We start from the raw sequence: 26,460 nt of genomic DNA on the forward strand, positions 1-26,460 counted from the left end.
ACAACACATGTTGGGTTTAATTAATAAAATTCTGAAAAAGTATACTGAAAGTTTAAACTTTTTTTAATTAGAGTTGCCACCCGTATATAAATAAAAAAAATCTATGAGTAAGGCAACATTATTTTTTTTTAGACATTTATTATTTTTTTTTATTTTGTTTTTAAGGTTTACCCATTATTTTTATATATTTACCGCTTAAAAATTACATTACATGCATATGTATTGATTTGCTTAATTTACATTGCAAACATAATTAAGTCGACATTTAATGTCATCGGCTGTCATATAGTAAATTTGTGAATTCCACAGCAAAATGTAAAAATAAATAAAATAAAAAATATGGAAAATCTTATCAGTGAAGTACCAGCACACACACACATGGTGAAACACTAATTTTGCTTCGCTGTCAGCTGTAATGGTGGAAATTAAAATAGTTTTAATTAAATTTCGCATGCAACTTGTACCCACACACATACACATTCATAAGTTTATATGCACTTATGTGGCACAAGCAAACCCTGTAGGAAAAGCTATCAAAGAAATATTTGTTTCCGAGAACTCTAACAACTTGTTTCTCGAAGAGTGAGTATAAGTCACAGATATACATACATACAAGTATGTAGTATATTGAACATTCATAATGTCCTACACAACACTTTTAGACAGATTACGAAGGCTTATTAAGTTACGGTGAGAAGCTTTTAAGCTCGAAATTTTTCGATGTTGTTCCGATTTATATTCGAAACGCTTTTAAATATTCTAGGCGAGTTTCTTTTTCGATTGCTTTTTTTTTTTTAACTAGTAATAAACTAGTCTGAAATAAACTAGAAACAAAATAGACCGAAAAAGAACAATGCAGTGTTTGCTTAATTTAAATTTTTCAGCAGTGCATTATGATTTTCTGCTTTTGGGCGCATATTTAACTAGTAACAAAGTAGACTGAAATAAACTAGTCACAAACTAGACCGAAAAAGAACATTGCGTCATGTACTTAGTTAAATTTTTTGCAACGCTTTACGAGTGTTTTCTTTAGGGAAGTTTTTTTAACTATTCTGAAATAAACTAGTGTCAAACTAGTTCTAAAAGAACCAGTTCGGCATTTACTTAATTAAACATCTGCATTACGATTTCTTTTCTTTTGTAAGAACTTACTAGTCTGAAATAAACTAGTGTCAAACTAGTTCGAAATGAACCAGTTAAAATGTTTCTTAAAAGAAATTTTCCTGCAACGCCACTTATACTACACACACTCACACATATCTGTGAGTATTGGCACCAGCGCGCACATTTAAATTGCCACTTATTGCAGTGTGGCAATGTGACGTTGCAATATATTCCGCAGCAGTGGGCGGAAAAAGTCAATTAAAACAACTCTGCGCAACACGCCGTGTTGGTAAAATTTACTCTATAAATTAAAGCTTCGCCATTTGATGTAAGCTCGAGTTTGGGCAAAAAATTACTAAATAAAACCCTTGATTGACTGTAAAACCGAAACTGTTGGAAGTTAAAAATTATGTTGACATAAAAAATGCACCAACACCACCAACTAGATAACAGCGTGAATGTGTGTGCGTGTGATAAAAGTTAACGCTGTGTTGATGAGTGTTATCAGCGAGCTCGTTTGTAATGAAGTGCCGGCGAACGGGCGCACTAACGAGCGTGTGGCAAGCTTTGCTTAGTATTCTGCGGCAATTCTCCGTTTAATTAAAGTAATGAGTTAGTGCTGTTGTTAATATGCTTTCTGCTTTTCTGCATTTGGGGTGAGTATTTACTTGCCACCTTTGAGTTAGGTTAAGTGTTGCATTAACTTGAGTATCCACTATTTGGTTGTAAGTGCCTTTAAGCCACACTTTCGTTGCACTATATTTATCGTTTAGCCTTTGTGGTTAGTTGGTAGTGTTGCGAGGATGTAGAGGCGCAGGTAATTCCATATAGATGTTGCTTTCAACTCTGAATCAGCTAATCAGTAGAGAAAACTTCTTACTAAAGTTTAAGTGAAAAGCTAGATTAACCTTGAAGTTCACGTATCGTATGCAGATTTGCTAGTTATCGGTTGCCTATAAGTGATTTTCATAATCAGAAACACGTCGGTTTCATTCTACGGCTATCACTGTTTGAGAGAGAGGATCGAAAGACTCATTGGTTTGAACTTGAAACTGTATTATAAGAGTATACTAAGACTGCCAGTATATTTGTAACACTTAAAAATGTCGGAATATATGCATAAAGGATCAGCGTGACCAGCTACGTCTGTCCATATATACGCGATCTAGTCCCTAAGTGTTTAATATATTGTACTGAATTTTTGCACACGCTCTTTTCTTTCCAAACTGCTACTCATTTGTCGGCATCGTCGATATCGGTTTTACTATATCGCATAACACCCATAAATGAACTGTTCCAAATAAAGTTCTTGTATAAAAAAACTTTTTTGTTTTGACAAGATATCTCTACGAAATTAGGTAAAACTTATTCTCCAAGGTAAAGCTAGAATATTCGAATATATTACACAGATTAGACTACTATATGCCATACAAATCGACCGATCAAAATAAAGAAAAAGAATGCTTTATACCAATTTACATACATATGTGTTAAAGGAAATGGATCTGTGAGTGGTTTTGAAGCTTTGATGTTGGAGAAGTTAACGACTCGTCCTTTATTATTACTGCGGTGCGATCCAAGACTAGTTTTTAAACCGATTTTTTGCTGATAGTTGCATATATTGAGGCGTACGAGTATATTTTGGAAATTCTGTGTGGTGTAGCATACCTTTTAGCGCAATACAAAATAAAGCATACCTTTTGGCGTAATAGAAAATGTTTCGTATCGAATAATTTCTTTTATTATGTCAATCTTTTGGGGCTTCGTAGATAATACTAAAATTATTTGAAAACTGGATTCGAGATTTTTTAGTGTTGATAATGTGTACAAAACATATTCAGTATTCACAAAAATTTTGAAAACGAAAACAAATCTATTTTCTAAAAACTACAAGAACAACCTTCCAACCTTTGTCTAGTTAGCACCATAACAACACAAGATGTCTGCACAGTGAATTACCCTTGAAGATGCCTATTTATAAATTAAAATTAAATGTCAATCAAAGCTCTAAGTATGCGAAGGCTATGCGTAATTGTTGGTGTGTACATACGTGTTAAGAAAATGTGCAGTATACTACAACACAAACTACAACTACGCGACGTGTGTGACAATTGAATATGTAAAAGTATACCAATATACATATTTTAGCGCCTTTGATAATATTTCTTAGAGCATGTGTGCTTGGGTTTAAAGTGAGGGAAAGTTTCAGTGTTGCAGAAATTTGGCTTTCGCTGCTCAGATAACATATTTGTACTTTTAAGAGCTTACTGATTATATTTTATAGCACTTTTATCTATAGCTTTCCTATCCTTTTATTAGATAGATTAATAATGGACTCAAGAACATTACCAGCTCCCCATTTCTATACGAAACCAAAAGATGGTGCTGTCGACCAGGCAGAGTCAACAACTGAAATAGAAAAATTTGACGGGAAAATAGTCATCTGGCAGATGCTCTTGCGGCCTTCAGACCACTGCATTGTTTTACAAAGGGTACTATAACTGCCGAAAATTATAAGGAGTGCCTAAACCATCGCCCTATACCATTTTATAAGAAACATATCGTATCAACATTATTTTGGACCGATTTAGCCACAGTGTACTACGCTCATTCCACTTCTGCTTTGTTGAAGGACAACAATGTCAATTTTGTTAAAAAATAGAAGAACCATACAAATTATCAGTTGTCAAGCGGAATTTGAAAAGAGATCATCGACTTGCCGACAACATCGACGAATTTAAAAAAAGGCTTAAGGCAAGTTGTGCTGTACAAAAGAAGGTGTGAAGAATGTAATGAAGCGAATTAACGAAAAATTCGGCATAAATTAAGATAATAACTTTTTTTTTACTATTTTATATTAAAAGTGGACAAAAACTCTTCTATTTGTTATTAAAAAAGTGGCAAATAAAATATTGTGTGCAGTTTCTTTTCGGTACAGTCCTTATGTAGCTGTCGTAGCTGCTGAGTTCCGTCCTCTAGAAGCATTATTTTTATGTACAAAATTTATCAATGGAACTCAACCAACAGCGTAACTAAATATAACACAAATGCCTCTTTAGGTTTGTGTATTGAATACTTCTTTAGGTGTGTGTCTTGAATAAAGCATAGTTGGACTATTGCGCTTAAATGCAGGCAACGTTTTCTATTATGCTGATTTTACTGCTTAAAGTATGTGAAATGTTGTACATTTTATGTGAATATCGTCTTTTCGTTTTCAAATTATATTTACTTTGTTTATTATTCAACTTTTTGAGTTTAATGTACAATCGCGATTTTTATTTATAGCAATTTTTGAACTGCCTGACCACTTCTTGGTGAGCTAATTATGCTCAGAAGTCACAAATTGATTTAAAGGACTTCTTTAAGTAGCGTGATTATTTATTCAAGTTTAAAAGCTAATTTTATTTCGTTGCACCGACAAATTTAAAAATCATGTTCACTTCAATAGGCGGGATATGTATGTATGTATGTATGTATAATAGAAGGCACATTTTTAAAATTAAAGGCGGCCTCAAACCTCTATTTTCAACCGTATTAATCTCACGTGACGACACTTGATGAAACTTTTGTAAAAATTTATACTCGAAAGTTCACACAATGACCTTATGCTAGCAAAAGTAGTTAGGCCTACTCCTGCTTGCGATTTTCCATACATAATTGCCTACTTTATAATTAAATCCTCTCCAGCGGCATCTGAAGGCGATATATTCGAGATCAACGTTTTCATTAATAAATTTCATTGCAAAAATGTAGACTTTTTTCAAAATCACTTTCGAAAAACGACTTTATAAGTAAATCTGCCAGCAACGTCATCTAGCGGCAACTATGATGCAATTTCTAGTTTTCTGGTTAACCCCGAAAAACAAGAATGCTTTTATCTTCATATAAATATATGTATATATATAAATAAGTTTTACCGAAATTTTCATATATAAAACTGAATTAAATAATTTTTTTTTTTTTAAACTTCAAAAACAATACAAATCCTGTCAGTTTTTGTGTGGCAGTTATTTATCGAAACTGTCACACTTTGTTGTAATTGCTTTACCAACGCTTGCAAATATTTATTTTCAATTAATTATTGTTTTTCTTATTTGCATGGGGATTATGTTGCTTTCCCCGCTTGCACCACTCCTGGAAATGAAATAGCTATTTTACCACCCTAACCACAAAATAAATAGTAAATATTGTGAATAGAGTTTTATGAGTTTTCAAAATTTGATAATGGTCAATTTTCGTTATCACACCTATATTTAAATACATATACATCTTTTATTTTATTTCTTTTTTGTTTTTGGAAATTACACATCTGTTTGTGTGCACATTTTATCACACACTTCAAACTTTATGTGCCCAAAAAACACCAGAATTTCTAAATAGTTGTATTTTAAACAAATATTTATTTATTTAACGCTGTTATTGGCATAGCGTTTGCTTGTATTACAATAGCAGCGTATAAGTGTGCTGGTGCGACATGACGTATGAGTGACATTTTCACTTTGGAGCAAAATAAATGGTTTCGATTTATTCGCAATTTTGTAGCGCGGGTGTTAAGTGTGTTAAAGCTACTAAATTTCTATGTGCATACTTGCACATGCATATATGCATATTTAGATATCTACATACACATACATACTTATGCATATACCAAACAAGTATTATTTATATGGGAAAACACATTTGCTATTTTAGTTGCCACTGGATTTATTTATAAAATATTTTTTATAACCTCATGTAGGGCTATATATAAGCATATACATACATATATCGACAAATGAATGTGTGTTCACTTGTTCTCTAAAAGCTTTTTAAGTAAATTTTGCTGCACGCAAGCGAAAATGTGTTGCGGGTAATTTGCCAACACGCATGTGTTGCTGCTGTTTTATTTGCCTTGTGCTCTCTAAATCGCTCGAAAAACTCCAACAATTGTTTTGTGCATGCAACTCTGCCACCCCCATGCATACATGGATTTGAAAAGTTCTTTATTTTAGCGTGCAATAAAACAAAATTAATTGAATTTACACATTTTGCGGATGTAATCCATTGACTACGCTGTAATCTGCAGCCAAAATGTTAATGGGATATATGCGTATTTATTATAAATAAAACTATTACGGCCCGCTTATGTAATTAAAGCATTTGATTTATCAGCAAATTAAGCAAATTAGGAAGGAAGTAGCGTTTTAAAATGAAAATTAAAATGTTTTGTTGGCAGATAAGTATATATACATACATATGTTACGTTAATTTGCATTTCAGGTGACGATATGTAACAGTTTTTAACAGAAGTCAATAAATTAAATTATATCTACTGTTTGGAAACCAATGATTGCCTAGAAATTTAAGCAATTTTTTTCAATTTCTTTCGATGAATTTTAAAAATAGTTCTAATTTAAATTAACTTTTTTTTATCAAAATTTTTAATTTTATTTAATTTTTGGTTTTTTTATTAAATTGTTTGATAGCGTTTTATTTTACATTTTTTTGGGTTTTTATATTAAATTTTTAATATTCTTTTATTTAATTTTTTTTTTCTTTGCAAAATTTGTAGTGACATTTCATTGTAATTTTTTAAAATTGTTTTTAGTAATTGTAATTGTATTTTTAATAGCATTTTATTTTATATTTGTTTTTGTCTTTATTAAATTTTTCATATTATTTCATTTAAAATATTATTTTTTTTATAAAAATTAAATTTTTTTTAAATAATTTTTTTTTTTATATTTTTAAATTTTTTAATATTTTTTTTTTTTTAATTTTTTTTTAATTTGTAATATTATATTATTATTTTTATTTTTTAATAATTTTTTCTTTAATTTCAAATTTTTTTTGTTTTATTTTTATAATTTTTTTTTTTTTTTTTTTTGTTATAATTCTTTTAATATTTGTTTTCTTAAAATTATGACGTCGAACAAATACGCATTAGCTTTATCTGTGAAAATTCACTTGCAAAACAAATTTCGTCAGATTAATTAAATTCCAAGTCCAGCTATGCTGTGACAACACACGCGCAGTAAGACTATGACTAAAGATTCGAAAATAAGATAAATGTGCATTGGAATGGGAATTCGCAAGGAGTGTGCACGCTTGTAATTTATGTTGCACGCACTGTTGCCTAAGCGATGCGAATGAACTTCCACGAAAATTTAATGTACATATGTATATGCAATTGCCCTAATTGCTAGAGTTGCCAAATAGTAAGAAATTAAAAAAAAAAGAAACCAAAAAAAAAAACACGCCAAAGCCTCTCAGTACCGAATTTAAAGCCAAAAACGCAATTAATACCTTCGATAAATCACCGTATTCACCAGATTTGACTCCGTGTGATTTTTTCTTGTTCTAGGTACTTTTTTATCACAGTGTAGTTAGCTGCTCTGAATGCATCAAAAGTTATATTATGAACATTAATGGTTTATAAATGCAATTTTTGGTAAAAATTCGACACTAGCGACATCTAGCGGATTTAAATTTTATATCGACACACATTTTTTTGAAGTTGTTTTGATTATTTCAGCTCTTTTGTCATGTAATAAATATTTTTTTTAGCAATTATTGCTTTTATTAAAACTTTAACTTATTCTGAAAAAGTTTTATTTTCGAAAAATTTATTTTATTATACGCTATGATATAATTTTTATTTAAATTTTTATCTCTCTTTGTTGTAACTATCATTCACAATTTCACTTCCGTTACATTTTACAACTTTTTTTTAATTATTAACACACATCCGTGTCAACTAAATCAGACAAACCACATTTTACAACAATATTGTAATATTACAACAACAATTACAGCGACCGCAAAATCAGAAAATCAAAAAAAAGCGTGCACACGTCAAGGTGCAACTCGATTGCCGCCTTTTCACGTTTTTATTAGTTTTTATAGCATTGTTTTTGTTGTTGTTGCCACACAGCTGTTGCACGCTCATCAGCGTGTTTTTTATCTTTCATCTAATGTCGCTAAATATTTTCGTATCGAATGCGAAGGCAAACAGGCAGATAACAACAAATACAACAATAACAACAACAACAGCAACACTTGCGCAACTGTTTGTTTGCATTTCTGTGGTTTTTATTGCACATTTTTTATTGCCGCAAAAACATGTAGCGCGCGCTGCCGACTGGCGCTCACTAATTTCACTTACATTTAATAAATTGCGAATTCGAATTTCAAATGAAGAAGTAAATTTGCGCTAATAAAGCAATGTGAGAAGCGCACAAAAGCAACAACTGTCAAACGGCAAAACGCCTGGGCGGACAGGGTTGCATAGCGACGGCCGACGGTGGCTGTGGCCGAGCGCGACCCGCGGCGCACTTTTAATTATCTGCATTAATATTTATTTATAATGTTTTTGATATTTGGGATGATTTGTGTTTGCGGGTTTTGCTTTTATTTTTCCCTTAACATTTTTTATTTTTTTTTTTTTAATTTTTTTTTATTTTTATTTTTTGATTTCCTCGCCTTTTAGATATCATCTATTAATAAAGCACCGTTTTGATGATTTTTTATGGGCAACTGCAAATGCCGTGGCGACATGGCAGCTGCGCTACCTGCAACACCGACACTGCGCGCGTGCTTGTGGCGAACGGGAACAGTTGGCGCTGCCTGTTTCCCAAGGCGCTACGCAACGCTGGGCCACGGCGGCTGAGAATTCGCCGCTGCCTGTCCCTGCTGCTCTTGCTTGTGGTGGACATAGACGCTGTTGTTGTTGTTTTTGTTGGTGTAGCTGTGATCTGCTGCTTGTTGTTGTTTTTGTTGGAATATACAAAGTGTTAGCTGTGATCTTCGGCTGGCTGTTGCCACTAATTGCCAATTTGATCACTCAATGTTTGAACGAATTTTCACTTAGTTTCAGTTGCGTTTTGCATCTGCAACATTCTCATTCGCGGCAATTAGAAATATTTTCTTTCGTTGCACACGCGCGCGCCCAGCAAAGAAATTTATTTAGATTTATTTCCTTTCCGCCAGTTTCACTAAAATATTTCGGTTTTTGTGCCTGTGTGTGTGTTCGTTTCGCCCGCGTCGTTACGGCCCATTTATTTAATTGTGCCGCAATTAGTGCTTAATTGTTGCAGTAATCTAGTCGGCGTTTTACCTTTTTCACTCTCCCGTTTACTGTGTGCTCTGCGCTCCGCGTGTCGTGCGTGTGAAATGTTCGATCCCAAATACAGCTACAGAAGACGACCGGCCGATGTGTTTCAACTTATGTATCCCAGTTATTTTCGTAAGCGTCATTATTACAACAATGATTCTTTTGCGCGTTCGCTGGGACCACGGCCGACCATCTATCGGCGGCGTTTTGTGAGAGTAAGTTTGGGAGAGATGTGTGGGCATACTAATCAAAGGAATTAAAGTACAATACACGTATTAAATATGGAAAAAAGCTCGAAATGCTCAAAGGAAGTAGGAGGAAAAAATGTTACTTTCAAATATCATTATTTTTTTATTCTTCAGAAAACCTAAAAATATGGAGCATACTTAGAACAGTGCAAAAGTTTTTGAAAATGATAAAAAATGAAAAAAATTTCTTTTCGAAGAAGGGAGGTGACATAATATAAATGAAAGGAAATGTAATTTAAGGCGATATGAGGCCAAGTTGAGGAAGGGTAGGAACGTTGTTAAGTTTTTAAGGTTTAAAATCGATTTGAGCCGATATCCGATTTTTCCTACAGAACAAATTTATACAGAAAAAGTGTAGTTAATACAAAGATTTATGCATATCGTCACCTAAAATGCAAATCATCGTATCATCGAAAATCGCTGTCAGATGTAATAACCAATATTCAACCATTTTATAACCAAAACTCAAATTTTGTTTCGATTCGAGTGGTTTCTATTATATCGTTTTTCCTTCGCCTGAAAACTTTGCTTTTTAGGTGACGATATAAACCTTTTTCGCATAGCATCAAAATTCATGTGAAAAAGTCAAATACTCAAGTTTTTAGGGTTTTTTATTTTTATCTTATGCAACTCTATGTTAAGGTGCACTTTTGCCCTAGTTTTTCTCTCTTTTTCATAGAAAGAGCGGTGGAACGTTTTTACTGGAGACTCCCCACAAACCATTCCAGCAGCTCGATGGAGAACAGATTGAACCCTTGAAAATAACAAGTTGGCAGGATAACTCCTTACAGGATCGTCTAAAGTGAAAAAATACGTGTTTTTGTTAAAACCTTAACTTAGAACTTGGGCGAAGGAAAAATAACTAGAAATTTGATTTTTGACAGACATTTTTACAAAAAACTAAAATTTCAGTGAAAATTTTGCGAAATTTTTTTTTTTTCAAAAAGTTGTAATCAAAAAATAATCTTTTGTCCAAGTCTTTAAAAATTGTATATCAAAGACCTGTGTAAAATTTAATGAAGATTGGTTGAGTAGATCTCGAGAAATTTTGCTAACGGACTTTAAAACACAGTTTCGAGGAAAACGCTGTATCTCCAAAACTATTACTTGGATCAACTTAAAATTGTATGACAATATTCTAGAGGCTTCTAGCCGAAGCTCCTTGAGGTGAACATCACTAATTCTTGGAGATTCACCTAAAATCAAATCGACAAAAAAGTAGATTTAATAATTGATAATCTAGTGCTCTGATTAAAGCTCTTATTCAAATTAACAAGGTTGCGGCTTAAGGAAGTTTTTTCAAGATTTTCGAGGAAATAACAACAGTTAGTTGTTTATTCCTACACCTTTATGTAATCTAATCACTTCCTTCCTTGCTAAAAAGCGCAAGTAAACACGGAACCGTTTATTATAATAAAAAATAAAGGTATTTGGTTCTTACAAATTGGCTGGTATTTGGCTTTAAGTAGTTTTAAAACCCTCCTGAAACTGAATAGCTGTTGAGACTGATTCGAAAAGTATATTGATGAAAATTCTTCCGCTTTCCTTTCTACATTATTTTTTATTACTTTACAAAAAGATAGACACATTTTGGATTAAGCAACATATTTTAATTCTTCATTACGACAACATTTTCCTTGAGCATAATAAAACATTATCCATTTCGAGGCTTTGTTTTTTAAGAAAGGACAGAGGGACTTTAAAATTAATGAAGATTGTTTAAAAAAAAAAATCAATATTTTTTCAGAAAAACATTCTTTGGCATTTATTTTTTGGAAGATTAACTCTTTCAATTGTTGGTCGCGGTTACGTCTCAGATAGACCATCCGCTGAGTCCAATTTTCGATAACTGACGGGCTCAAAAGGTGAAATATCTGCTCACCGAAATGTTCTCTCAATAATTCTATTGATTGATGCGATATATGGCAAGTGTCGCTGTCTTGTTGAAACCAAATTTCGCCGAGGTCACGAGCTTCAATTTTAGGCGTCAAATAGTTCTTTATTATGGCGCGATAACGGTCGCCATTATCGGTTACATTCTCGCCGGCATCATTTTTGAAGAAATATGGACCAATGTTTCTACTGGCTCACAAACCACGTCAAACCGTTGTTTTTTCTGGATAAAGTGGCAGGTCTTGAATCACTTCAGTATGCTCTTTGTCCCAATAGTGTAAATTTTGCTTGTTTACACACCCTTTGAGCCAGAAATTGGCCTCATCGCTGAACAAAAATATACTCGAAGACGTCAAACTTTTTTTTAAACATTTCAAGAGCAAAGCGATGTCGCTTGGTGCGGTCGAGCGGCTCCATGTTCAGGCGTGATGAAATGCTAAAAAATACTGTATGAAAATAGCATGACAGCTTGATACGATTAACGCGTGATCTGTTAGACACAGGCTATTGAAAAAAGTATCTCTACTTGGATCACTTGTTATAAGCATCATCTATAGCTCCCTAAGAGTGTAATGTCGGCTTTTAAAGGGTGATTTTTTAAGAGCTTGATAACTTTTTTTAAAAAAAAAAACGCATAAAATTTGCAAAATCTCATCGGTTCTTTATTTGAAACGTTAGATTGGTTCATGACATTTACTTTTTGAAGATAATTTCATTTAAATGTTGACCGCGGCTGCGTCTTAGGTGGTCCATTCGGAAAGTCCAATTTTGGGCAACTTTTTCGAGCATTTCGGCCGGAATAGCCCGAATTTCTTCGGAAATGTTGTCTTCCAAAGATTTAATAGTTGCTGGCTTATTTCTGTAGACTTTAGACTTGACGTAGCCCCACAAAAAATAGGCTAAAGGCGTTAAATCGCATGATCTTGGTGGCCAACTTACGGGTCCATTTCTTGAGATGAATTGTTGTCCGAAGTTTTCCCTCAAAATGGCCATAGAATCGCGAGCTGTGTGGCATGTAGCGCCATCTTGTTGAAACCACATGTCAACCAAGTTCAGTTCTTCCATTTTTGGCAACAAAAAGTTTGTTAGCATCGAACGATAGCGATCGCCATTCACCGTAACGTTGCGTCCAACAGCATCTTTGAAAAAATACGGTCCAATGATTCCACCAGCGTACAAACCACACCAAACAGTGCATTTTTCGGGATGCATGGGCAGTTCTTGAACGGCTTCTGGTTGCTCTTCACCCCAAATGCGGCAATTTTGCTTATTTACGTAGCCATTCAACCAGAAATGAGCCTCATCGCTGAACAAAACACGCGCGCGAAACACATTTCGAACCGAACACTGATTTTGGTAATAAAATTCAATGATTTGCAAGCGTTGCTCGTTAGTAAGTCTATTCATGATGAAATGTCAAAGCATACTGAGCATCTTTCTCTTTGACACCATGTCTGAAATCCCACGTGATCTGTCAAATACTAATGCATGAAAATCCTAACCTCAAAAAAATCACCCGTTACTTAGGTCTTGCATTTCAATCGATATCTCAAAGAAATTTACTGTTATAAAAGAGCTTTTTAAATAAAGCTCTTCTTTGACTGCGATGCAATCTTTTATACACAAAAAGGGTATGGTCTTCCATAAGTAATAATTAATTCTGCCAGTAGCTTTTTCACACCGAAATTTCACGAGTTTTACTTCAGTAAAATTGTCGAGCAAAGAACAAAAGCTCCAGCAACGCTATTTATTCAAAGCTTTCTTTGTTTTTTATTTTTACAAATTAAAACGAATAATTTTTATTCTACCATAAACCGGCGCCAGCATTTTTTTAACCCTTGCGCTACCAAAACCGAATTTACTATGGCAATTATAATTTTAATTTATTTTAAATTTCCAAACATAACTTTAGTTACGACTCAATTATGGATAAATGCGCTTTTTACGCCATTTGCCATCTTCACACTTTGGCCTTGTTTACTGCCATTTTTCCGACGCCTTTCCGCCACCGCTGCCATGCAACGGCGCTTTACGTGCAAACGACATTTAAATTTTCATTAAACAAACAAAGGAGATTTTTCGCCACGTTGTCGAGCTTGAACGAGCGGCAGCGATGCCCGTGAAACGAGAAACGACCAAACGACGTTGAAAGACAGGCTTCGCAGGCGAACGCCCGCAGTGAAAGCGGTTTTTTTGATTCGGTCCGGGCATTCCTCGGTTAGTGAGGGAGCAAGCGTGAGAGGGATGTGCTGTGCTGCGGCCGGCGATCGCTTTGTCGGTGGAGCAGCTTGCATGCGAATTATCTATCTGTTCGTGGTATGGATGCCGCACACACATACAGTCACGCGCAAACTGGCTTTTTGCCTGCACGCGCTCCTTTGTTTCGCTAGAGCCACACGTCCTCACGTCCACCTGCAAAAAGTGCAGAGCCTGTGTGCATGACAAAGGCTGATTTATAAAGTTGCAGCCATGTTGCACGTTCGCCACTTGTTAGCGTACGCCTTTTTCCATTTTCATAACTTGCAAATACAATTCATACATTCATAACTTTGCGCACTGTGCGAGGCAAGAGGGGGGAATTGAAAACTTTCTTTGGCACCAAATAAATGGCAGGCAGTCGAGTGTTGCGGCGGGGTCGGGGTGCATGTTGCAAGTTATTGTGCGGCAAAATAGTAACGAAATGACTGTGCCAAATTCGCTTAGCACAACAACAACAACTACAACAGCAATGAAAACAAGAGCCAAGCACATGCTTTGTTCGACTGTCATAATTCAGCGACCCCTGGCAGGCAGCGCGTGCAACGGAAGCGCACACCGTAGTTGCACACAGCTTTTGGGCTTAGCACCCGGTGGCACAATAAACGAAATTTTTGGCATGTTTTTTAAATATTTTTTCGCGCTTTCATTTCGAGTTTTATGAATTTGAAATTTTTTGTATTTTTTTTTTTAATTTTATATATTTTTTATATTCTTTATATTTTTCATTTTTTTGGAAATTTTTTTTTTTAATGCCATTTTCTCTGTTTTTTGTGCGCTTTGTTCCTACAGCCGACTTCGTTTTGAGTCGCTTTGTAGATTTGCGTGTTGCCGAAATGCATAACTGCCGTTAGTTGCCTGCATGCCGCGCGTTTTTCTCACTCGTCTGTCGTGGGCGTTGATTTATGCGCCGCACACTCGTAAAGCTAATGACTCGCATGCAGGCCAACCCAAAGCGGCACTTCGGCTCTGGCTGCGTGTAGTGTGAGCTTGAGAGCCTGCTGAAAGCTAGCGGTGCCTTGCAGTCAGCAGGTGTTACCAGCTGTGGCGTTCTTCGGCCGTTTCCACTCGTTCGTTGGCTTGTTTGATTGGACTTTCATAATAAACTGGCGATAATTTAACTTTGTCGATGGGAGCATATGCGAGTTTTCGCAGCAAAGACACGCTCAAACTCCAGATATTTTTTTTCATTTTATTTTTTTCCCCAATTTTTATTTCATTTTTTTCCCAATTTTTATCATTTTTTATCATTTTTTTCGCCAAACTTTTCAAACTTTTGCACCCTCGCAAATATGAAAAGATTTGAATTTACGACAAGCTTGTTATTTTCCACAAAAAGGCGTTCGTTTAGCAACCGAAATTGCAAATTCATAGCCGAATTCTAAAGCGACCGCACGTTTTGAAGTGTTTTCGCAGCGCACGACGCTCTCACCTGCTTTGACAGAACTTGCTGTGGTCCTTTGTTGTCGTATTCCTTATGGCAAGTCATCCCTCTGCTACAGTTGAAGGCGTCATTCAGTGCTCAGCGTTGCATGGAATTGTTTATTTGCAATAATTTCATTTGCGTGAGCGGCAATCAAATGCACAATTTATCGCTTAGTTTTTGATTAGCTTCAAATAACGTTTTTATTTAATTCAAAAGCGCAAGAGTTATACGTGAAAATAACAAGAATTCTGGGGTAAAACTATGCTGCAGGAAAAACCAATTATTTACTAGTTGACAGCTGGTGATTAAATGCCACTTGAAGGCGCATAACAAGTTGAGGTCTTTAATTTTGCACTCGCAAAAGTAGAGAGTAAATATTACCAGTGTATAATTGCATTTGTGTACTGTAGTATGAGAACTGAGTTAGATTTAACCTTATGAGGTTAGCGTTGTCAAGAGCCCTTAGGGGGTTAGGTGGGTCTCAGAGGTACAAAAAGAGGTATTTTTACGATTTTTTTAATATAAAAAAATCATATATGTATACCACAAATATTGTATATTTTAAATTTTATTTAAGCTGTGCCAAATGTCAGTTGAAAATAATCATTTGGCTTGTTAGTAGCTTGTTTTTCTGGAGTACATAAAACGTATTCGGCGATTTTTACGATAAGTGAATTTATTCAACAAAGAAGTTCCAATAAATTTTGTATGCGGAATCAAATTTCTGGTGCCGAAACGTTCAGAATGTTGGAAAAGACCTTTTCTGATAATTACTTGTGGCTAGCAAATGTATATAATTGCTACAAATTATTCGACGGGGCGGCCATAAACATCAACTGATGATCAGCAAGTCAAAAAAATATAGGAATTGGTGCTTGAAAAACGACGATTAACAGTTAGAGATCTTACTGGCATTGTTCGAATATCCGAAGGATCAGTGAAACCATTTTGGAAGATCAATTGGGCCTAAGAATAGTGAAAGCACGGTTGGTTCCAAAATCACTAAATTTTTTCAAAAAATTGCGTTAAGGGGTTATATACAATTCGAAGTTCGGAAAAAGCGAATTTTCCAGAAGTTTTTTCTTAAAAAACTTTTAAATTTATTGATCCAAAAATTTGTACTTGTATTTTGGTATCCTTTAACTGTATTTTAAGACTTAGTATTATAAAAATATTTATCTGGAAAGGAACTGCAGTTGATCTTCGAAAGCTCTTTTCAAAGACGTTTTGCGGCGACCACTATACAAGTATCTCTGAACTGGATCCTCTGAAATTAAAAACCAAACAGATTTCGTTAAAGCTATAGTAATTAATCAAAGGAATAAGAAAAGTAAAAGTTTTTGACAAAAATGCGGTTTCTAAAAAACCGTCCTACTGTGTTTTGTACCTTTTTTTTTTATTAATTTTAAGGGCGTTTGTAGATGCATATTTCATACAACATTTTTTTCTTTCTCTCTCTCCCTCCTTATCTCTTTTTGCTTATACTATTTAATAATTTAAAACAGTTGATTGCTACGATAAATACTTTAGAGTCTTTCGATGGCAGGAAATAGTCGCTGAAGGCCAGATCCGTAGAGTATGGTGCATGTAAAGTCTCACAGTATCCAATTTTATCAGAGGATTCGTATACTCAGAAATGTTGCTTAGAGATCTATAGAGTGTTGTTGTTGTTGTAGCGGCAAAGATTATTCCTGAAGTAATTTCGAGGAGTGCTGCCGAGTTGACAATCCTTGACGGAATAAAAATACGGCTCCGTTATGGTTACTTAGACTTTATTTTTATCGACCCTATTTTATGACTATTAAAAAAACGTTTGTGAATGTTGAATGTAATTACATCTACCTGGGACTTGCTCATATATTGGAAAGTCGAAAAAGTCTTTTCGTAATTTCTCAATAGATGTCGTTGTAGTCATATATCTCCAGTGGTACCAATCACATTGTGTATGACACATGACATATAGTGTTGGAAAGGTGAATTTTAAAGCTTCTTTTAACCAAAACAAAATCGGGGAAGTTGAAAACAGTTACAGCTGTTCAAAAATGAGTGAAAATAATGAAGAAATTCGCTTTCTTTTGAAATTTTTGTGCAAAAACGAGAAAAATGTCACTCGAGCCACCAATCATATTTGTGAAGTTTACGGGACAATGCTGTATCAGTACGTGTAACACAACAATTACATCCTAACAAGCTCTGCATTTCTTCGCTCCTTTGTAGTGGTCTAAGGTATCTTTTATTCACTTGAAAATGCCGTTCCATAACATATTTCCTTGCAATAGAATGCCAAGAATAGTGTCTTCTGCATATTTCTCTTCATATATTAAATATTGTATTGTACAAAGAAAGAAGATCATAAAGAAATTAATAAAAAAAAAACACAAAAAAAAGAGTATAAATACCGCATTGCCATTTGATGATGGCCAACAATCAATCGCAATTCCATTTTCAATAATTTCGGCGCATAGAACTCCTTCAGAACTGCAACTATTTCAAGGGAGAGAAAGAGAAAGCAATAGAAATTGCAACTGAAGAGCAAATATGCTCACTCACACACACCAGAGCTAGATTCAAACGCCATAGCTCGGCAGCACACATAGCTACACACAAGTACACGGAAATACACATACGCACTCGTGCTCATGTTGCAGCAAAATTGAATGCTTCCAAGTTGCGCTGAAAGTTGCTTGCCAGCGCGTTATGTTATTCAACAGAACTAGAGAAAATAAATGAAAAAAAAATAAGAATCAAGAGAGAAGTAAAAAGTATAAAAGGAAATTATATATTTTCAAGTGTGAAACCCGTTAGTTGGTGTTGTAAACTTTGCAAACTTTTATTTCCGCTTATTCTCTCCATAATGCTTGTGTTTTTTGTTTGTATGCTTGGCTTTGAGTTGGAATTTTGTACTTTCTGTTGTTGTAATTGTGTATTTGCGGCGCTTGTTTGCATTTTCTAGCACCAAAATTCGAAATTTCAAGTGAAATTATTAAAGTTTTGTTGCTTGTAGGTTTTCCAGTTTGCGCCATATTTTGTTGTTGTTGTGTGTTATATGCTGTTTTAGTAAATATTATACACTACAGTGTTATGTAAATGTCATACAGGGGGACACAGCTTGTTGACTAATGGTGATTTTGGCGAATGTTTTTAATAAATTGTAGGTTTTGGAAAGAATTCTGAATTTTATAAAAATTATTTGAATATGTCTAAATATAACAGTCGGAAGTTCGACTTGCCTTAAAATATAATAATCGATAACTGATAAATAATAAACGATAATTGAAATAATGATCGATAAATGATACATAATAATCGATAAAATATAAATAATAGTCGATAATCGATATATAATAATCGATTTATCGTAGTTCAAAAATTATACGAAAAACCTTCGAAGGTTTGTCTCGTCTTAGACCATAATAATAATAATAGATATACATATAATAATCGATAAATAATAATGTATAATCGATAAAAAAATTCACAATAATAAATAGTATATCGATAGATATTAATCGATTAATCACATTTCGTAATCCATTAATCGTAGTTAAACCATTATTCGAAAGTTTGTTTCGTGTTAGAATATAATAGTCGGTTAATAATAATGATAACTAATAAATAATAATCGATAATAATTAAATAACAATTCATAATAGTTAAATAAATAATAGTCGGTAATCGATAGACAATAATCGATAAATAATAGTCGATAATATTTAGATAATATTCGATTAATTTCATAATCTACTGACTTTAGTTCAACAATTATTCGAATAACTGTTAAAATTCGAACGTGTGAGTCGTGAATAGAATGATCTATTAATAATAATAGATAAATAATAATCGATAATAAATAAAAAATAATCCTTAATAGATAAATAATAGTTCATAATACATAAATAAAAGTCGATAATCGATAGATACTAATCGATTAATCGCATTTCATAATCAATAGTAGTAGTTAAACAACTATTCAAATAACTGTTATAATTCTAACGTTTAACTCGTGTTAAGATAGAATAATCGATTACTAATAAGCTGTAAACGATTACTTATAGCACCCAGTTTATTCTAATAACTGTTATAATCCAAATCGATTTTTTGTGACCCTTCAATTGCTAAACTATCACAACATAACAGTTGAGTCTGTCTCCCAGCAAAGCTATCCAAAAAATTTACAAACTTTAAACCCTGTTTCAACATGCCTAACCGCCAGCATTGATTTTCAGCTTGCTATCGTCCGAGTGCAGTTTGCATTTGTATTCAAATAAGCTTTCGAGTGTCATAAAATAAGAATAAATTTCTCTCAATTTTGCTTTTGTTGGCCAGTTGCGCATTAGTAAGATAAGAATGTGGCATGCACCGAGCTAAATTGGCACATTTGTGAGAATACGCTCATGTTGTTTGGAATTTTTAAAACATACTGTGTAAAGCGGTAACATATTTTTATCTCCAAATTACAAAAAAGGAACGGAATTTTGCATAAATTGTGTGAAATCAATGAGAAAGAGAGAAGGGATATCAAAAAGGGAAATTTATAAATATTTATTATACATTAAACTTTGTGTATTAGTATTTGTATTGGTCGCTGGGCTTCATGTTAACTTTGAAAGCGCTGGTGAACTATAAGCACTTGTGAACTCGCGAGATCCTTTTGCGCTGAGCTAAATCGCTGAAGGTCTGGTCAGGGAACAATTATTTCAAAATTTTCTTCCTGGGTGACCTGACTTTGTGGTATTAATAATAAAATGCCTTGGTTTTTACTTGGCAGTGATCTAGGTGCTCATGCGGGTGTGGAAATGAAACACCTCAGATTTGTGATCCATTCATGAAGCATTATTCATATAAGAGATTCCATTAATGCTCTTTTTTTGCTTCATTAAGGTTATATATAGCCTTTTTGGTATGATCTTAGTCTTGGAGATCATCTATAGAACCTAACCTAACCTAAAATGTTGCCGGTCGCTTAGGCTTCAAATACTATTGAATAAATGTGTGATTCATAAATTCCTTTTTTGATCAGATCATTTGCTTCAAGTCTCCATGTTTTCCTAGAGATGCAAATTTAAAAAAAAAATCAAGTTCTCTCCGAGTCTAAGAAACCGAGAATTTTGACATAAACTGTCGATGAAAATATTTGAAATTTACTACATTTCATATATTACCGGAATAATCCGATCAGAATCCTGGAATAAATGTAGCGAAATCCAGCTCGTAACATTTACGAGGAGGTAGAACCTTTCGACTGGTTCTTCAAAGAAGACAAAATATGAAGATTTTTTCAACCCATTGACTTCCCGGGATATCTCACGTATCGGTTGCTTGTCCTACTGTCGTTATATCCTCGAACTAGTCACACATATTTTGAGATATTCATCTGAAATTTTGCACACTTTTTTTTTTTCACAAAAAGTGGCTTATTTGTTAAAATCGTCAATATCAGACCACTAGAGGATATAGCTGTCGCACAAACTGGAAGATCGAAGCCAAGTGCTCAATTATGGATAACTTTTTTATTTGAAAAGATATCTTAACCCTTTCAGCCCCAAAGGACTTTTTAAACGATGTCAAACATATACAGAAGTTGCTTATAAGCAACTTCGGGGCTGAAAGGGTTAACGAAATTTGGAAGAAATTGTTCATATCGGACTACTGTAGAATATAGCTGCCATACAAATTGACCAATCCAACTCAAGTCCCTAGATGAAAAACTTTTTTTTATTTGAGAAGATATCTTCACAAAATCCGGCATGGATTATCATCTCAAGCAGTGCTACAATTATCGAGCACATTGTTCAGATCGAACGCCAATAGCATATAGCTGTCATACAAACTGACAAAACCAACCCAAGTCCCTGTATGAAAAACTTTTTTATTTGAGAAGATATCTTCACAAAATCCGGCATGGATTATCATCTCGGGCATTGCTACAATCTCCGAGCATATGGTTCAGATCGGACCACTATAGCATATAGCTGCCATACAAAGTGGCCGATCGAATCAAGACAAAAGCCTTTTCATAACCTTTTATGCCTTAAGAAATGTACCAGCGAAGAATATTAAAGCTTCGATGTAGTCTTGATTAACTTACCCATATTCTGTCTATATAATGTATGTATGTATATACTAAATGCAGCTCTTCTTTTTTCATTACCACTAATGTAATTGCAATGAGTTGCCTGTGCTAATTTTCCATTTCTCTTTTAATTTATCAATTACTCAACAAAAATGCAAATCACAAGCGAATTAATGCGCTTCCAAAGAATTCACTAAATTCGGCAAATGCAGCAGAGCAATTCCGATTTCATTCATTAAGAAGAGAAACAATGCATATGCCCAGGCCCCCATCGTTTCGACTCTTAACGCCGCTGCTTACACCACTGCTTACCTTGCTCCAACTTGCAGTTTCCAACAACTTTCAGTTTGTGTGTTTGCGCAAATGTGGTTGGTATTTATGTGTGAGCGGCCGGTAAAGCACTAAAATGTAATGAGTAAGTAAAAAGGGGAAATGGAGAGTGGCAAGCAGAAAGTGTCGCAACTCTTCGCAGCCGCTTTGTGCCGAATAATTGTGATGGAATGGAAATGAGGATGCAAATGTGAATTTTGGCAAATCGTCAAGAAAGGCTTGCGCGGCATTTTTATTTTTATTTTATTTTTTTGGTTGGAAATATCACATATGTATGTGTGAGTGGGTTTCTACATATGTATAGGTGTATATATTCATGTGTGTGCTTGTATATATGCATATATGTATGTGTTTGTGTGGAAGGTTGAATGCCAAAAAAGGCTGTAACACGATTTTAATGTTGGCAAATGTGCCAAAGCGAAAGCCGCAATGACTGGAGATAGCAGCACGAGATATTTTGCGCAAGAAGAACTGCCAAAACACAAAGCCTAAGAAGCAGCAGCATACAAAAAGATAAAACAGAAGGGAGTAGTAGGGCAATGGGGGAAACACTTGGCGCTGCGCCCTCGGGCAAGGACAAATGCCTGAAATGGCACACTTTGCAAGCATATTTTACTGCTGTCTCGCTTTTCGCACACTTTGCGTGCTTTTGCATGTGTTGGACGCAAGTACACATACACACATGTATTTTTCATTTACACTCAACGTTCTATGTTTGAGTTCGTATGTATGTATATGTGTGCGTGTGTGTTTCAGCAGCCATCGCTCTTCTAGCGCAATTCCGTGATTTTCGTATCGAATGCTATTTTCTTGATAATCTTATCATTTTCCAACACTTTATTTTTGTTTCACGCGCCAATGACTTGATTTAACGGGAAAGCTACTGACAAATTGTACATATACCAAATATTTGATGGCATTAAAGTGAAAACAAATGCCGCAATGCAGCAAGTGTGGGTACGAAATTTGTGTGTGTGTTTGGCAGCTGCCGCAATTGGCTATAACATTCACAAGCTAACGGTATTTTATTACATTTGTTTAAGTAGCCTAACATGGAAATATTTTATTTAATAGAAAAGTATTTTCTGTTTTGGAAAAGAAATTGAATTTTTGTATCGAAAAGGAGGGATAAGAAATTCACTATTTTTAATAATAATTTTACAAATTTATGTTTTTAAGTGTTAAAGAAATTTTTTAATAAATATTTGAAAAATTTGTATGGCATAAAATTTTATAGTAAAACTTTTTATAGCAAAAATATTATAGTAAAAAATTTATTTTTTTTTTATAAAAAAGTTTTTAATAAAAAATTGAAATTTATTTAATAAAAAATGATTCAAAAAAATTAGTTATTTTTTAATAAAGATTAATTGTTTTTAATATGTAAGGTTTTTTTAAATTAAAATGAAATAAAAAATTTTATAGCAAAAAATTTTATATTAAATTTTTTGATAGCAAAAAATGTATGGTAAAAATTTTTATAGCAAAAAGTTTCATAGCAAAAAATTTTATAGTAAAACTTTTTATAGTAAAAAATATATGGTAAAAATTTTTATAGCAAAAATTTCATAGCAAAAAGTTTTATAGCAAAAAAATATTATAATAAAAAATTTATTTTTTTTAATAAAAAAGTTTCTAGTAAAAAATGAGATTTATTCAATAAAAATTGATTCAAAAAAATAAATTTTTTTTTAATAAAGGCTAATTTTTTTTTGAATATAATAAATTTTTTTAAAATTAAAATTAAATATTTTTAATATTTTTTAATATTTAAATGTAATAGCAATGTATAGTAAATATACTCGTATGTATCTCATAAATAAATACTCCTCTCTAAATGTGTTTCTCTCTATGTGTGTAGCCTTTACTGTACACTAACCCTAATCAAACCCCACTTTGCTAACAAACTAATATAACTAAATCAATGTTGTGTGTAAATGTGTTGAATTTATAAAAAATCTAATTCATAAATGTAACTTCCAAGGATTGTGTAACCCTTCACTTTTGTAAAAAAAGCTTATTGATTAAATCTGTATAAGGAATAACTAACAATAATAAATTTATTAAAAATTTATTTTATTTATGTATTTAATATTCTTAATTTTTTGGTTGTATTTATTTATAAAAATTTTCTTTAATAAAATTAACACCACATTTGAGATAAAAGCCAAAAATTGCTCAAAAAAAAGGAAAATTTTAGATAACAAAACTTTGAACAAATAAATATTACTAAAAAAATAAGAAAAAATTTGCAATTAAAAAAAATTTCAAAAATTAAATTTACTTGCAATATATATATATTTTTCGTATGAGCCCTTTAGGCTATCTTGGGCTCATTGTGTACCCAGTTGGTAACCAATCTAAGCCTTATCCAGCAAAAAAACCTGATTCCTTTTTATCCCAGCTGCTCAATGTCTCTTAAGTTGCGAGCCATGGAATATGGTTCTTCTCATCCGTTCTAGCGTCTCATCTTACACTCCGCCGCCGAATCACCTTTTCCCATTTGCTGAAGGTAGCATCTTAAGTATAGATGCCCTACGATGACTTCTACAATGTTACTAAGCTATCTTTTGCGTAGAGGTAGTAGTTTTTGGTATGTCCCACCCCCAATACTACTTCAAAGAAAATTTTTGGTATGCCCTCTGTTGCTTGCGTTCTAAGGCCCGAGGTGTCTCTCTATGGTATATTGCTTAAAAACAACTCTTGAAGGAGCTGAAAGCACTGAAACAGCTTAAGCAAATTGTGTTTCCAGCTGTCATCGAGCGGGGTCAGCTCGTCTGCTTTTTCATTTCCTTCGATTCCTATGTGATCCAGTACCCAAATGAGATTGATCGAGTTTCGTACTAAAATTCTATTTATTGCCTGCTTGCATAACCTAACGCAAGGGGGTTTAGTATTGACGCTATGGATAGTCTTAATTGTCACTTGGCTAACTACTAGCATGTTTATGGTCTTGCTGATTAGAACAGAAGTCCACTTGGCTCCTTCTGTTATACCCACAATGTAGCAAATAGTTGCCCGTCAAAAACAGCCGTTGTCTGTTTTACAAATCTCTTCCAGTCTCGAGGCCCCTAACACTTGGTGGAAGGGAGTTGAAGGTGTCTAAAGAGGTCAAATTAATAAGCATCACATTAGACTTAACCTTTCGCTCCAAAGTCACCAAGGCACTCATGATATGCAGATGCCTAGCGGTAGCCCTGCAGTGGCAATCCAGGTGGCCGTATACCATGATCATAAGGCCTTTTGTCACTTGTGGAGCGGAAGCTTGGACATCGGAGGCAACGTAGACCTTCAATTATCGAAGCTGCAAAAACACGCCTGCGTGTGCGCTTCACGGACAGTGCGCACTTGCCCAACCACAGCACTGCATCTATTCATCAAACGGGTAGCGAAGCACATCATGCTGCTCATGGTAGCAGAGGGTTTTGGCAAGGGGAAGACAATATCGCCTCCACAACTGAAGGCCTCAGGGGAAGACACCACTGGAATTGTTCCAAGAGACGGTGTTACGAAGAGGGTAAACTTTAGAAAGAAGTTTAGAGTCACTCTCGCCAGTAAGACGCAGTGGAGTGATTCCCACGCTCGACATACTTCTGAGGGGCAAACACTATCTAGTGCTACACGGACGGCTCGAAAAACATTTGCTTTGGACCAGGCATTGGCGGAACCGCGTACCAAACTATCCATACCAAATGAGGTGTTTTCCGAGCATCTTTCCAAGCTAAAGTCTTTTGCTATAAGTCAGTGAAGAAAAATCAATCTCCATCGCAACCAGCTAATATTTTTTGGTATTGTTGATATTTTAATTTTAAAATTTTATTTTTTTTGTTTCTTAAATTTATTATAATTTTTATTGCTAACCCTAAAAATCCCTGGTAATATCCGCATTCAATTAAACTAATTATAACCTAAGTGTACCCTTATATATGTATAACCGAATGTTTGTTTCGCTGTACGTACTCATAACTAACTGTAAAAAGCGACCGAATAAGCCAAAAGCCGCTGTAGTATACCAATAACTGTAAAATCTAAATGTGTCACCTAGTTAGCTTGCTTAACTAGATCTATGTATATGTGTACATTTGTCTGTGTGTATTTGCATTGTATGCCACCATACATAACTAGATATTTATCAATAGCAACAAGAAATCAAATTTAATTGAACTCAATTCTTCTCTTCTCTTCAAACGCATGCTCTCCGCCACGCGCAGCCTTTACTACTACCAACACCAGATCATCCAAATATGAATGGCTACAGTCGCAAGTCACCATCGAAGCGTCGCTATGAGGGCTCGAAGTATCCGGGTAAGTGCACTACAATATAACTGTATTGGAGCGGAAGTTTTCTCGTTTCCGGCATGACTTTAGACTAGCTAGCTAACTAACTGGCTGTCGGCCGCCTGCTGCTTGACAAGCTAGCTGGCTGGCTGGCTTACTAGCTGGCATAATATGGGTTGCATAAAGCGGCTGACAGTCAGTGTTGCCATTTTTGTTGTTGGCAGCGATGCTTTCAAGCGCTTCCGCTTTAAGGGTAATTAATTTGCTTTTGTATGCAATGCATTTCCATTTTTAAGTATTTATTATGCATTTAAATCTGTTTTTTGCATTCTTTTTGCCCGTTTTTGTTGTTAGTGTTGCCGAAGAAGAAGCCACGTACGGGCAAGGAGCGCATACCGCAACCGAAGAACACTGTCGCCATGCTGAATGAGCTGCGCCATGGCTTGGTCTATAAGCTGGAGTCGCAAACCGGTCCGGTGCATGCACCGTTATTCACTATATCCGTTGAGGTGAGTGTGGTGAATATACCATAAATAAAATAAATAAAAAATAAATTTAAATTTTTTATTCAATCTGTTGTATGTATGTTGCTCTCTCTCCGTAAGCACTTAGTTTTTTTGTGCGCTCTTGCCTGTGTCGTTTCAAAATGTTTTCAATTTTAATGAAATCTGCATCATTGCATTTGAAGTGGCGCGTAGCTCGCACGGTTGAGGAGCTGAAAGGGTGCTGTTGGCTGCAGTGCCGCTGCCAAAAAAATTTT

At 34.3% G+C, this 26,460-nt stretch overlaps 1 protein-coding gene across 1 annotated transcript; it reads left to right on the forward strand.

Moving 5' to 3' along the window:
• Positions 1-8,887: 8,887 nt before the first annotated feature.
• LOC125778414 (double-stranded RNA-specific editase Adar-like) lies at positions 8,888-26,233 on the forward strand. Its single transcript, XM_049455773.1, has 3 exons — positions 8,888-9,411; positions 25,634-25,727; positions 26,055-26,233. Exons 1-3 carry the CDS (start codon positions 9,256-9,258, stop codon positions 26,231-26,233), a joined length of 429 nt encoding a protein of 142 aa, XP_049311730.1. The 5' UTR covers positions 8,888-9,255.
• The last annotated feature ends 227 nt before the right edge of the window (positions 26,234-26,460 follow it).

Source organism: Bactrocera dorsalis, chromosome 4, assembly GCF_023373825.1.
Source record: "Bactrocera dorsalis isolate Fly_Bdor chromosome 4, ASM2337382v1, whole genome shotgun sequence".
NCBI lineage: Eukaryota > Metazoa > Arthropoda > Insecta > Diptera > Tephritidae > Bactrocera > Bactrocera dorsalis.